This window comes from Cornus florida, unplaced genomic scaffold (genome assembly GCF_030987335.1).
Source record: "Cornus florida cultivar Cherokee Brave unplaced genomic scaffold, ASM3098733v1 CherokeeBrave_3.0.0_Hap2_Chr07, whole genome shotgun sequence".
Classification (NCBI taxonomy): Eukaryota; Viridiplantae; Streptophyta; class Magnoliopsida; order Cornales; family Cornaceae; genus Cornus; species Cornus florida.
In genome coordinates this window covers 34,886,137-34,901,335 of record NW_026775577.1, presented here as the reverse complement: position 1 = coordinate 34,901,335, position 15,199 = coordinate 34,886,137, and the positions used below count along the sequence as shown (strand labels likewise).

Below are 15,199 nucleotides of genomic sequence, written 5' to 3'. Positions count from 1 at the left end.
AACCTTCCCAAAAGAAAAAAAAAAAGTTTCATGACCTAATGATATTTCCTATTTTCAAAATATATATAAGATAAAAAGTAAATCTCTCCAAACGCGTGGTGGTAGTTTTTTGAAATGACCAAAAAAAAATAATAATAATAATAAAATAAAATGAAGTGATGAAATTCATTCTTTAAAGCAATGAAGTTCAAAATACAAAATCACATTGACTGGTAAATGAGTGAGATGAGTGTGTCATTGAATTTTAATTGCATGTCATCCTCTACTGGATAAGATTTGAATTATCATGAGAACCTAAACCTATACAGAAATGCAGAAGAAATTGTATAGCCAAGTCTCCATTGCCAAATTAACTAACAAGTATACATAAATATACATACATAATTGAGAGGCATTTTGTCTCAATGGTATAACCTCTCCATCTTAAAAATAAAAAATAAAAAAAAATGAAAAAATTCAAATCCCGACATAGACAAAAATGTATAGTTGTTTTACCATTGGAACAAGTCATACTTCACAGTATAAAGAAAAATAGTCCTTAGTCTGAAAGTTAAATATATTTTATTATTAATGTGAGTAGGAGATACATATTATTATTATGATGATGTAATCATAATTTTATTCTTTATTTAAATAAAATTTTAAAATATTATTATTTGATAGAGCGTGTGGAGTTACTAAAATATATATGGCTTGTCAAACAAGGTATTGCAGAATGAGACTTTCTACTCTACAGTCTAGTACACCTACCCCATTAGTCACGTGGTGTGACTACTAGTTATCCATTCAAATTGTGACACTTGTTTTTATCTGGTATTTGAAGCAGAAATTGTTAGATTGTTTCGGAATTGTTGGTTCGGCCAATAGTGCGTTGACACATAAATAAAAAATAGTAGATTAATATTGACATAAGGTCGCAATACTCACACTCATTGCAATACTCACACTCAAAACTTAAAGTGAATTGTCTAATTGAATTAATTGTTATTAAATATTTATGTTGAATACAAGTATGTAGAATTTCACTTTCTTATTTGTTACATATATTTTTGTCTATGTCGAGACTTGAAGTTTGTGGAAATCTGAGGCCCAAGATGAACATCCTTTCAAGGAGGTTAGAAATCGTCCAAGTGGTCCATGATTGGTTTGGGCCAATATAACTTTCGTGCTCAATGGTCCATGGTAACTTTTTCACACTTCTGCCATTTTGGTACGATAGAAATGAAAGGAAAAGAAAATGGAAGATGGGAAGATAACAAGGTATGAATAGTAAGTAGGAAATGAATGAAAATGTTAGTGTTTTTAATAAAAAAAATTTAATACCAAATTACCCTTACTTTTATAAAAGATAAAATCTAAAACAAAGAAGGTTATAATTGTAAATTCATTAATATAATTTCTTTTCTTTTCTTTTTTTAAATATAATTACTATGACTTTATTTCTTTTCCATCATTAATCGGAGTTAATATCATCTCATTTCCTTTCTTTTATTTTCTTCTCTCTCCTAAATCCTAACTAATGTTATTTATTTTCTTAGGCAAGGTTCAGTACTTCAGTCACTAAATTATAATTTGTGCTTCTTTTATGCTTGTTCACACTTTCTTGACAGCACTCTTAATTTCTTGGCCTTTTTGGCCATGAGCACAGATACATTTTCGGAATTTGAAACCATATATTTTCAAATCATGTAATAATTTCTCTTTTTATTGAGACTCTCCGAATTCATAGAGAAACAATTCTCAACCTTCAATCATCTAAGTCCCTCCATTTTTTTGCATGTTGATTGTCTTGCTATGCCCATCCCTGTGACGTCTATTTATGTCTCCTTTAACCTTGTGGTTCTTGTGTATATATATATATATATATATAGAGCTTATATGTACATATCATGAAGCTTAACAAAGAACATGTGATGTAATAAAAGAATTGTATAGCTCTTAAAAGATGACTTCGTGATTTCGTCGACCAACACACACTGTTTTGAGTCCTTTGTGCTGGTGTGTACATGTTATGGTCAATATATTCCATATTTTCCGCTGAATTTAGTAACAATCCAATACAAAGTGAAGGTGGGAAAGTTTAGTAACAATCCAATACAAAGTGAAGGTGGGAAAGTTGACATGAAATGAATCTATTCATTAATTTTTATTTAAAGTAGTGTTGTGATGATGGAGCCTTCTCAGCTAACTCGTGCCCTCATTCATTGAATTAAACGTATATGACATCGTGAGCATTTAATTTAAAGAATAATGTTCTCCTTAAGACTAAGAGTGCACATCTTAAAAAAGTTCAAAGGATTTATAATGGATTCTCACCCAAATAAAAAGAATCACCCCATGAACATGATTTCAGCATCTGACTTAATTTGTTACATATATATACATGCATATATAAGCTTGTAGGGTTCTGAAAGCTAGTGATGATGAATATTCAATTATAATGTTTCTCACTTTGACTGCGATTTTTTCAAAGAGTATACATATATATATATATAAATAAATAAATAAAAATAAAAAATTGGTAGGTAGAAGTATTTGTTGCCTTAGATCCCTAACATTCTCCTAGCCTCCATCTGAATTTGTACAGTCTCCTAACATTCTACTCTACTCGAATATGTTGCAATCTGACCACTTGCCTATCTATCTCCCGGTAACAATCTGAAGAAGCATTCGACCCTTCGTGTGGGCACTTGGCATGGCGCCATAAACTTAAACTACCTATTAACTAATATTGCCTACTCACCCTTGTATGTACAGGACCTTCCTTATTTAATTGTGGGACGAAGACGTTTTAGACAAGCACGCCTAAGATGTACACTTAAAGGCTTTAGTTTTTGGATTATTAGTGTTTTATTATTATTATTATTATTATTATTATTATTAAATGAATAAAATTTCGTGACCTAATGATATTTTCTATTTTCAAAATATATATAAGATAAAAAGTAAATCTCTCCAAACGCATGGTGGTAGTTTTTTGAAATGACAAAAAAATAATAAAATAAAATAAAGTTCAAAATACAAAATCACCTTGACTGGTAAATGAGTGAGATGACATATTTGTATGTCATTGAATTTTAATTGCATGTCAACCTCTACTGGATAGGATTTGAATTCCTTGTATTATTGTATCATCATGGGAACCTAAACCTATACAGAAATGCAGAAGAAATTGGGTGGCCAAGTCTGCATTGCCAAATTAACTGGCATGTATGCATAAACACACATAAGTACATAATCAAGAGCTATTTTGTATTGACGGTAAAACTTCTCCATCTTTAAAAAAAAAAATAAATAAATAAATAAAAATTTGAGCCCGAACCTGAACAAAAGTATATATTTACTTTACCATCTATAAAAACACACATACACACCCGCTCATTGTGGAATTTGGATTGGTTCTTTGGATCAACATGCAAAAGTGCAGTTTGCCCAAACCCACACTTTACCTACCGAAAGGGATAAACCAAAACAGCTTTTTGCTTTTGACCTTAATTACCCATAAAAGAATTGGCTTTTTGACTACACAAAAACCCATTACATAAACATGCATGTAATCGAATTCTTCCCAAATTAACATCCTTTTACTTTATTTTTATTTTATATATTTTTTTTCTTTTCTTTTCTTCTATTCAAGTCTATCCAAATAACCGATTACTCTACCCGATTACTTTTCCAGCCCTAAAATATATTTTATTGGAATCTCAAAAATCTCACATCAAGTACATCTCAGGGCTGCAAAAAATCTCGGTTAGAATAATCGGTCTTATAAATCACTTTTAAGTATCATTTTCCTAGTCGAGGCTTATTTCAAGTACACATTAATTATTTCTATATCTACGGTTGACACCAATTTGTTCTAAAGAAATCAGTTGCATACCACCAAAATTAACTAGAAATATTAATTTTTGTTGATTAATTTCTTTGATTATTCTTATAGTCGTGTTAGACTTACATTCTATACTGATGTGAAATGTAATGTACGTAGAAGGATCTATTAGAGTCTTTTTTTTTTTTCGGAAGGTGATCTATTAGAGTCTTACTGGCAAGTAGTACAAAGCAGAATATTATTATATAATTCAGCAAATCTAATGCGATCTTTGAATCATCCTAACCAACTTGTACCATACCAAATAAGTTTAGATTAGTGTCAACTTTAGCGTTTGACATTTGATAATATTAACTAATGACTTTAGGTGCAAATTTTTAATACTAGGTTACGTAGCTTAGTTGGAGATATGCTTGAGATGTACAACGCACGTGTTATGATTTTATTCCTTTAATTATTCGGTGGTAAAACATTTTAAACGTACTGATAGTTATATAATTATTAGTCATCAGTCGTCACCTACCGGGGGTAATGACTTAATGTAAGGGTAACAACAAACAAACACCACCATAAAGATTTGTAGCATTTTCTTGAAATTTGAGTAGATTATATAGAGATAAATCGATTCAGCGTTTATTACTTAAGTACTGTTTCATAAAACTGAAAATTAAATATTGAAAATTTCAAATATTGAATTTTAAGCGTTGAAACTTTAAACGCTGAATGTATTAATTTAAAAACCTGTATGATAACGTTTTAATTTTAAGCGCTCAATTTATTAAAAATTGTTTGTTATAGACAAAAGTTGAGGTCTGAAAGTTATACATATTACATTTTTGTCCTCAATATCCGATACTTATAACATTTTTATATTTATAATACAAAAATATTAATAAAACAACCACATTCCTTCAATGAAATAATAAATATGAAAATTTAAAATATATGAATTTTGTATTACATAATATTTATGTATGGTATCAAAAAGGGTGTTACAAAGATTAAAGAAAGTAAAATTTAAAATATATGAGTTTTGGATTGAATAATATTTAGGTAGGATAATGAAAATAATGTTACAAAGATTAAAGAAAATACTTAAAAACTTATTTAGGAATAAAATTCTATTATATAAATAATTGATTGAAATTTTACATGTATGGGGTTTGGATTACATAATATTTATATAGGTATGGTGTTGCAGAAATTAAAGAAAGTAAAATTTAAAATACATGTATTTTGAATTACATAATATTTATGTAGGGTATTGAAAAAGGTGTTACAAAAATTAAAAAAAGTGAAAAAGAATTCTTATCTAGGAACATAATTCTATTATATAAATAATGAAAATTTAAAGTATATAGGTTTTGGATATAAAAAAGAATGTTACAAAAGATTAAAGAAAGTAAAATTTAAAGTATATGGGTTTTGGATTACATGATAGGGTATTGAAAAGAGTGTTAAGAAAGTATGTGAAAGACAATTCTTCTTTGAGAATAGAATTTTATTATATAAATACTTACATAATATTTATGTAGGGTGTAAAAATAGTGTTAAAAATATTAAAGAAAGCATGTGAGAGAAGAATAGAATTCTATTTTATAAATAATTACATAATATTTATGTAGGTTATAAAAATGGTGTTAAAAATATTAAAGGAAGTACGTGAAATTGAATAAAATTCTGTTATATAAATAATTGTATTCTATAGTGAATCAATATGAATGGTAACCAAAAGGCTATATCCGTGTTTAAAATATATTAGGTAGAATTATGTTTTTTTATTTTTTTTAGAATTTGTTCCATGTAATTCATTTTTATTAGTAACAACAAGCAACAAAATATATATGAATCAATTTAAATGTAACAAAAAAGGCTATCTATCGTGTTTAAAATATTGCAGGTAAAATTGTATTTTTCACGAATTTGTTCCATCACTTTATTTTCAGACGCAGAGAGAAATCACAAAAAGAAGTCTAAAAAAATTGTAGAGAGGCTTAGAGAAATCGCAGAGAGAATTCCTAAAAGAGAGAACACGATTATATAAGGGTAGAGTAGTCATTAAAAAATTATTTTTTAAACTCAACCACTTACTGTTTTCTGTGATAAGCGATAAGTAACATTCCCAATGCTTAAAATTTTAGCCTATTTTAAACGGTACTTACCATATTAAGCAGTGTCCTAATATTTTATCAAACAAACTTATTTTTAAAAATCACTTACCGTGTTCTGCATTCAACGCTGAATTGAGAAATCAAAAAAGCCCTGGATCCTTTTTAAATTCATTAATCGGCAGTTGAAAAGTGATTGAGAAGTCAATAACACATTTATATAATAATAATAATATATTATAGCCAAATATTTGTTAATCTGAAAATTCACATAACCTGTGTATAATTTGTCCAAATCTAAGGAAGGGTCAGTGTAATTTACCTTATTGTCTTTTCATACAAGGAAGGGCAAATTTGTTATTTTATAAAATTTGATCACTAGGTCGATCTCCGAAAGAAAGCATTAGGAGTTGTGTTAAGCAGATGCCAAAGTAATAGAAGTTGAACAATCTATTTGTATGTAATTTGTGCAATTAAACTTCAGCAGAGATCAGTATAATTTATCCTTAAATATTTATTTGCTATTACTTTTACTTATGCCAACTTTGAATTGCCTAGTCTCTCATATTTTGAGACAACTCATTTTGATCGACTTATGGCCTACTTTGTACACGCGTTGTTTTTGTTTTAATCCGAAATAAAATAAGTATTTTGTTATATGATGTTTTGGGTAATAATTGAAAACATTTTTTTTTTTTTTTGAATGGCTAGTAATTGGAAACATATTTGATAATATCCACTATTTATTGCAAAAGTTTTGAAAGAATAAATATAAAAACATGTTTCGTAAAAAGTATTTCAAGTTTAATAAATATAATGGCTAGTTTAAAAAGATCATTTCAAAGTTTTTCAATTTTTCGTTTTTTGGTATTGTTTATTGCTATTGGGCAAAATTTGGTGCAATTCAAAACGTTTCCATATTGTACAAAACAAAATATTTTTTACTAAATGCATTTTTTTCATAGATCACTGTACTGGACAAAAACAAAAACACCAAAAATAAAACATGAATTTGCAAGTGTTTTAGATTTGTTAATTGCATAGTACCCACAGGTAATCTGAGCACTCTTGCCAGATTTTTCAAGCACCATTGAGATGCATTGGGCTTCATTTTCGTTGCAATTCTAAAGAGTTCAGCATGATAATGATTAAAATTGAAAATTTTGAATTGCATGATTTGGGTAAAAATGATTGCCCTGGAAATAGTAAAGAACACGGTTTGTTTTGATTGGTGATTTCATGGCGATTTCAACATTGTAAAGAAAACGTTAATCCAGATTCTGACTATAGGCACAATCCATTGATTGTAAAACCGAGTAAAGGAAGTCAACAGATATATAATACAGTAGTATATATCTTTCTCTATATATATACACACACACACACACATAAGTTCTGATCAAATTGAAACGGTTTTTGCGCCACCAGTTAATAATGGTAGAAATTTACCAACGGGTATGTTCTCTCTTCTACAAAAGGCAGGGTGAGGTTAATGGTGTGTTCGCTAGGAATGAAGGAAGATGTGTGGAAAGAGAAAGAGAAAGGAATGAATAAATTTCTTTTGTTAGGTAGAGATGGTAGACAACTGGACTGTTATAAAAGTTTTAAATAAAATATTATCATAAAAATTACATTACTATTCTCTATAAATTATAATAGTATAAATATTATTGAATAAAATGGTAAAAACAATTAAAACTTTCTCTTTCATTCTCTCTACAAACATAGTAAATTAATGAACTTGTTCTCTTTTTTTCTATCCAACCGAACAAAAAAAGGAAATACATAATTCTGGAAATACACAATTCTTCCCTTGGGGATGTCTTGTCCATCCCTTCTTAATTCTCTCCCTTCCAACCAAAATTTTCTTTCCTACCTAAGAAAGCATAAAAGTTTCGACAGGGATGATAATATTGTAGGTTTGCGTATATGTTGCTTTTAACTTTTTTTAAATAATAATAATGCAAGAAAATTCTATTTTGTTTGATTTTAGGATTAAGGAAGAAGAAATGTAAGAAAGAGATAAAAACATTATTTAGTAGCTTAGTTGGCAAAGCACCCAGCTCCCCAAAGGAATGTGCTCAGGGAGTGGAACATATAAATGAGGGAAGGAAGAGAGGAGGTGATCCAAAATAGAAAGAGATTGCCTTAACAATATTTTACTAATTCATCTTTGGATGACTTTATTTATTTATTCATTGACAAGAAAAACACATCCACTATACCCTTTTGGGGATTCCAACTCTCACCATCCCCTTTGAGAAATAGATAAAATATCATTAGACCACAAGGTCCAGGGTGTCTCTGAAATATTTGGACAAAGTAACTTGGTAGATAATTGAAAGTTAAAAATACTATATATATAAGTCAAGGAATACCAATAATTATTACATTGTCCCGGATAGATTATTAGTCAACAAGTAAGTAAATGCGTCACATTTGTATCGATTTTGTTTAGCGTTTTGCTTATGCATTGACTATTAATTATCCCGATGCATGTAATAATTTATAGAAAAATGCCCCATCTTTCTTTTCTTCCTCTGTATCTTACTTTCTTCCAACCGAACAATATAATCCTCATTCCTTCATTTGGTCCGTCTTTCATTCCAATCAAACAAAATTAGAGAGAGAAGTTTTGAACAAACGGTTATTGTGCCACCAATTTAGTTATGCACGAAATTTTCAACCTGAAGGATTAAAATCTATCCTTACAATATATATATATATATATATATATATATATATATATATTTATTTATTTATAGGAGTGAATCCCATTTTTGACATTTCATGATGATCTAATTTGTTCGGGACGATAAAAACAAGAACATTTGTGAATTTTTCTAATCCATTCTAGAATGTTGCCATTTGACTTCTGGACCGAAAGGGATAAACCAGACAGAAAGAGATGATGCAGATTGTGAGCTAAGAGAATGGAGATGTGGAATGTATACAAGTACTCACACATTGTCTTCACAACTTAATTCCACTAATCTCATTATTGTGTTCAAATTAAACATGCCATGAATGGAGGCACATTGGTAATAATTAGCTAACATAAATTGGCTTCTTCTAAACCAATAAAAAAGCAGGAATCAGGATTCTCCGTATGTCACGTTGATAATGCAATAATCACGTAAATGTGTTATATTTTTTATATAATTTTTTTTTTTTAAAGTTGTTATTGTTGGGATTTATATGCCTTGCCATAGCGAATTTCCATTTAGATTAAAGTGACATATGTTTCTAATATATCTGAAATATTTATACTTTATATAATTGGTGAATTCAATTTATTGTGTTTCGATTCATTAAAGAATTGATAGTGTCCACTTGATTACAAGAGATATTTATATATATATGTGATGACGATTAATACATGAATATAAATAATAATCATAAATAGTTCATAGTCGGTAATTATGGATGGATTCATTATTAACTAAGACTTGAACTAGATTCACGTTAGATTAAGATATATTGCGAGAGTCGTTATATACAATTACTCCCTATCACCGTCATGACATTTGACTCTTAAGTATGAGAGAAGTGTAGACTCTTTTATTAATTAGTAATTACTTTGATTTGTTCAGCAAATTCTTCAGAATCCATAGACCGGTACTTTGGGTAATTATGTAATTAATAGTTAGTGGATTATATTTTCAATATTTGCATTATTGCTACTTGTAATTATTTTGTATTGATTATGGTTAATCACAAAGCAAATTCGAAGACCTTACTGTGATACCCCTCGATTCTAGAGCCACGGGTGATCAAGTCCGAGCACAGAATACAAGGGATATCAAACAATTAATATTTAAACAAACATTGGAACACAAGATGAATTAAAAAGAAACAGATAAGCTGAAAGGAAAACTAAATAATAAATTCTTATTTAAAAATCCTCAAATAAATAATGATTAAAATTCCATAATAAAATCCTCCAATCTTCTGATACCAGTAATTAATTAAACTACAACTCGGGAATCCATACTGTGGACCCCTAATAATATCCTAACTGACATAACTGAATCGAAAAAATAATAAGTTACTAATGAAGAAGAGTCCTATGTAGAATCGGAAGAATGAATGGCTGTCTCTGCTCGGCACGAACAATCTCTAAGACTGGAACTGACGAACACCTGAAAAATAATGGTGGGTCAGGCCCACATACAAGTTCTAATCTACTACATCCCAAAACAGAGACCCGATACACGTACACATCCTAATTAATTCAACAATAACTAAATAGTCCATATATAGATATATACACACACTAAAGGAACCTCACTAGACTATAGAGTTGTCTCAACCTGAATAGTAGGCAACATGCAAAACGCACATATAGTGGGCATGAGTACCTAGACCTACCAGGGTACACAACTACGCTATATCTAGCTACACATCCCTGGCAATATACGCACCCTAACCACTGATCCTGAGACTCAAGCTCATATCATGGTGTATAATTATATATTTAAAATCCGTCCTATCCAACCATCAAAAATAAACTATCCAATTATTATTTCAATACTATATCATCCAACTATTCCGTTGACCTGACACGACTAAGTAGGACTTAACACTATGGTTAATCCGTTCCCTTATTAAAAATAGGTAGGACTTAACTCGTAAGTTAATCCGTCCCTAATATGCCCCCATCCCATAATGGTGCATTAATCCATAACATATCCAAATAACAGTTTCCAATCCAAAGATAATGTAAATATATATATATATTTACATCTAATAAACCAAATAAATATGATATAAATCTTATACACGTCCTTTGCATTTATTTCAGCAAAAATATCAATTCTAATTAGCATGCATTTAATTTACATCACAAGAATTTAACATGCATCTCAATTAAATTGTACATCCCCATGTACTCATTAAATTAATTTAAATCTAAACAATTGATTAAACTAATTTAATCCAACAATATTTAATTAATTTATCCTTTCTAAAATTAATTAAATTCCATACTTAGCATGTACACTTAAAACATGCATTCCAACTCTTAATGAATCTAATTAAATTAAATAAATATTTAATTCAGATTCATCAATCAAAAATATATTAATTTAATATTATAACATTAATGAATATATATATATATATATATATTTAAAAACTGTTTAATGCATAACTAATTATTATTATTATTTTCCATGAATACAAGATTTATTCCTACCCACCTAACCAAAAATTAAATTTCAATTAAAATTAACAAGCTAATGCATTATTAAAAGAAAACGAAATTTAAATTTACAAAGCAAACTCACGCGTCATTTAGAGGAGAACGAAATTTACACTAGAAAGCACACTGATGCATCATTATAAGAGAAGGAAATTTAAATTAGAAAAGTAAACTGCTGCATCATTATTTAAAGCCTTTGACTTCACATCCCTTCCTTCTCGTTCGGCGTGCTTAGTTTATGCAAAACGAATTCTATTTGTGGTAACAAACTGATTCATTCTTTTAAGCCATTATTCATGCAAACAAATTCATGTTTAAAAAAAAATACTAATAATGACACCACCAACAAACCATACCCAGTTCCGTAAAGAGTTAAATTCATCACAAATTCATTACTAAAACACACGAACTGTAGCTTCCAAAGTAATCTAATCAATTTATTTAAAGAATCTAGAATTAATCGAGCATGCATAGGGTACGAATCAAAGGAGAAGAGTTAGAAAAGAACTTGCCTTTAGGGATTAGATAAAAACCCTAACCTCCTTCTTCCTTTTCTCTTCCTTCCTCTTCCTTCTTTCTCTCTCTAAAATATAGTACGTACTATATTTTCTAACCTCTTTCACAACCCTATAATTATATATTTATAGTCAAATAAAATAACACTAATCCTTTTCCCAATCCAAGGCAAACTAATAATAAAAATAAAATAAAATCTAAATACTAAAAAGGTAACTAAAATATATGGTACGTATAATCTATGTGTAATCCTTTTTATATGTAATATATAAATATATATGACTTTCCTTATATATATATATATATTTATTTATTTATTAAATATACATATACATGGGTAATTATCCGTACCCATTAAACCCCTTATCCAAGTAGTCCATGGAGCCCAATTAGTTGGTCCATTACTACTATCCATATCCAATTCCCTAAAAATATTAAAATAAAAATAAAATAAAACAATTAAATTCCTAAATAAATACACATCATCACACACAATTTCATTTAAACAATTAAATCAATTAACACATTTAACAAATAATTAAATCAATTAAACAAGTAAACAATTAGCCAAGAAATCAACTAAATAATTAAATGTAATTAAAATAATTTGTTTAAAAAATACCGAGACTATCCTTTTAAAATCAGGGGTATTACATTCTTCCCCCCTAACAAAAGGAATTCCGTCCTCGGAATTCGCCCTTACCTTCTTCCATTATATCTGGAAACTGTGAGCGAATGACATCCTCTTGCTCCCAAGTAGACTCAGCCTCATTATGGTGACTCCACTGGACACGCACTAACGATATGACTTTATTGCGAAGAACATGATCCTTACGGTCTATAATGCGACACGGTGGCTCCACATAAGTTGCATCCGGTTGCAACTCAATCTCACCCACATCTATGTGCTGATACCTATCCTCATCGCGCAGAAATTTCCGCAACATGGAAACATGAAACACGTTGTGGATGCGATCCAAATGATCCGGAAGTGCCAACCGATAAGCTACAGCTCCCACGCAATCGGTAATCATGAATGGACCCACAAACCGTGGTGATAACTTCCCTTTCTTTCCAAAGCGCATTAAACCTTTCATAGGAGACACTTTGAGTAGAACCTGATCCCCAACCTGAAACTCCAAAACACGAGTACGACGATCCGCATAACTCTTCTGCCTATTCTGGGCAGTGCGCATGCGATCCCTAATAAGAGCAATTTTCTCAAAAGTATCCTTAATGAACTCAGGACCCAAAAAACGACTCTCGCCAACCTCCATCCAACAAACAGGAGATCTACATGGTCGTCCATATAATGCCTCAAACGGTGCCATACCAATAGTCTTCTGAAAACTATTGTTATATGCGAACTCCACAAGTGACAAATACTCCTCCCAATGGCCCTTAAAGTCAAGGACACAAGAACGAAGCATATCCTCCATTTCGTGTGTATTTAGACAAAATGATTTTCTATATATTTATTTATTTAAATTATTATTTTTGTCAAACAAATGTTTTATTATGATCAAGCCGTAAATAATCAAAGGCACCAAAATAAATATATTAATTTAGTAGTCGGATTGATGATTTTATTTATCCGATAACTAATTATGCATAGAAGGGTCACTTAAAAAACAGTTATGTTGTATGTAAAACAGTTTATGTTGTATGTAAAACAGTTACTAATTATGCATATATTAATTTAGTAGTTGGATTGATTGTACGTAAAACAGTTATGTTGCACTTAAAAAAGTAATGTATATGGTTGTATGCATTTGGCTTAAAGTGCTATAACTAGGTGGTACATGAAAAAACAAACAAAAATTTATATACACAAAGAGTTGTGTTATTCAGTGGCAGTTCTCGCAAGCTCAGTCTTTGAATCATGTGAATTTCAGAATGGTGGTGCTAAATATTCTTGCCTTAGAGAACTTATAACGTCACCAGCTCAATCTTTAAATCATGTGAATTATGCCAAGTCCTTACTTGTCAAAAAATTTGATACATTAGCACCATCTGCTGCAATGGGTTTTCATTGTTGACTCAAATGGCTATGGGAAATTAATGATGAAATCTTGTAATTTATTACACCCATTATGATTTTTAAGACGATCAGTAAAAATAATTTACTTAGGTGTAGGTCAAGCAATTTACTGTGATGATCACTGTGTTGATTGGAAGCAATTCAATATACTGAGATCTCATAGATGATGTGATATATATAATTCTCTCTAGCAGTTGTTAGTTTCACTAATTTATTTGACTAAAAGCATTTGATACCCACCAAAAAAAAATAAATAAATAAGTAGTGCCAAACTACAAGTTACGACAAGTGGATATGGCCCACATTTTGGCACTATTCAAGAACTAGTAGTCTCAAATTTCAAAACCACCTCTGTCTCTCTCTCTCTCTCTCGCTCGCTCGCTCCAAGTGGTTTCTTCTTTTCCATATTTATTTTAAAAACTTTTACATATTTATAACTTGTTTAATTATATAGGCTAGCTGCAACATCAAAGTCTCCATTTCACTCTTTCAAGTTCACACCCCTATTAGTCATTTCTCTTCCCTTGTCCTCCCCTATATAAATTCACATACCGGAGTCCTTACTCTCATTCTTAACCACCTATATTTCAAGAAAGCAATAAGGATGTCTAAAGTTACCTCCCTCATCATGATAGTCCTCCTCTTTTGCTTCACCCTATCCTACGCAGCCCGGCCTGAGCCAACAAAGCTCCCTGAGGTCACCCCAGCAAACACTCAACGCGTAAGTTCAAAACTTATGTCGGTTTATGATTGACAGAGGATGCTATGATTTTCTATTCCTTAGATGCATTGAATAAGATTAGCGTTTTCGAATTTTTGTGTTAAATTTTTTATTTTATTTTTTTCTTCAGGTTGTTGAAGCTCAGAAGTTTGAGGTGGCGGATGAGAGCTGTGAAGGAGATGGGGATGAAGAGTGCTTAATGAGAAGGACTTTGGCTGCTCATATTGACTATATTTATACACAAAAGCAGAAGCCATAGATTTTTTATTTATATTTAAATGTTTATTTTCTTTTTGGTTTGTAAGATATGTTCTGTTTGGCTGTGGGTTATTTACTAGTTGGTTTTCACTGGATTACCAATCTTGTTATCATTGTGAGGTTTATCAGATGAGATGAACTGTGTTGGATTTTGAATATCTTTGTTTTAAGTTTTGAACAAAAATATATTATGTAGTTCATTTTGAATATATGTGTGTGTGTGTGTGTGTGTATATATATATATATATATATCCTTGCCTGTCCCTTTGTACTAGGAGTACACAAAAGAACCGTAGAACCTGAACTAAACCGGAACCGGAACCGAAATTCCGATTCTCACGGTTCCGGTTCCGGTTTCGGTTCCTAAAATGAAGAACCGATAAGTTTCGGTTCGGTTCTGGTTCCAATCTCACGGTTCGGTTCTGGAACCGGAACCGAAATATATCTATATATATATATATATATATATATATATATTTGATTATATATATTTTTTTTACTTTTAGGGCAAATCATTTCAGCC

General features: G+C 30.2%; 1 protein-coding gene across 1 annotated transcript; it reads left to right on the top strand.

Moving 5' to 3' along the window:
• Positions 1-14,120: 14,120 nt before the first annotated feature.
• On the top strand, positions 14,121-14,860 carry LOC132267639 (phytosulfokines-like). The gene is made up of 2 exons (XM_059768771.1): positions 14,121-14,418; positions 14,549-14,860. The coding sequence occupies exons 1-2, from the start codon at positions 14,302-14,304 to the stop codon at positions 14,675-14,677; spliced, it is 246 nt and encodes an 81-aa protein (XP_059624754.1). The 5' UTR covers positions 14,121-14,301; the 3' UTR covers positions 14,678-14,860.
• The last annotated feature ends 339 nt before the right edge of the window (positions 14,861-15,199 follow it).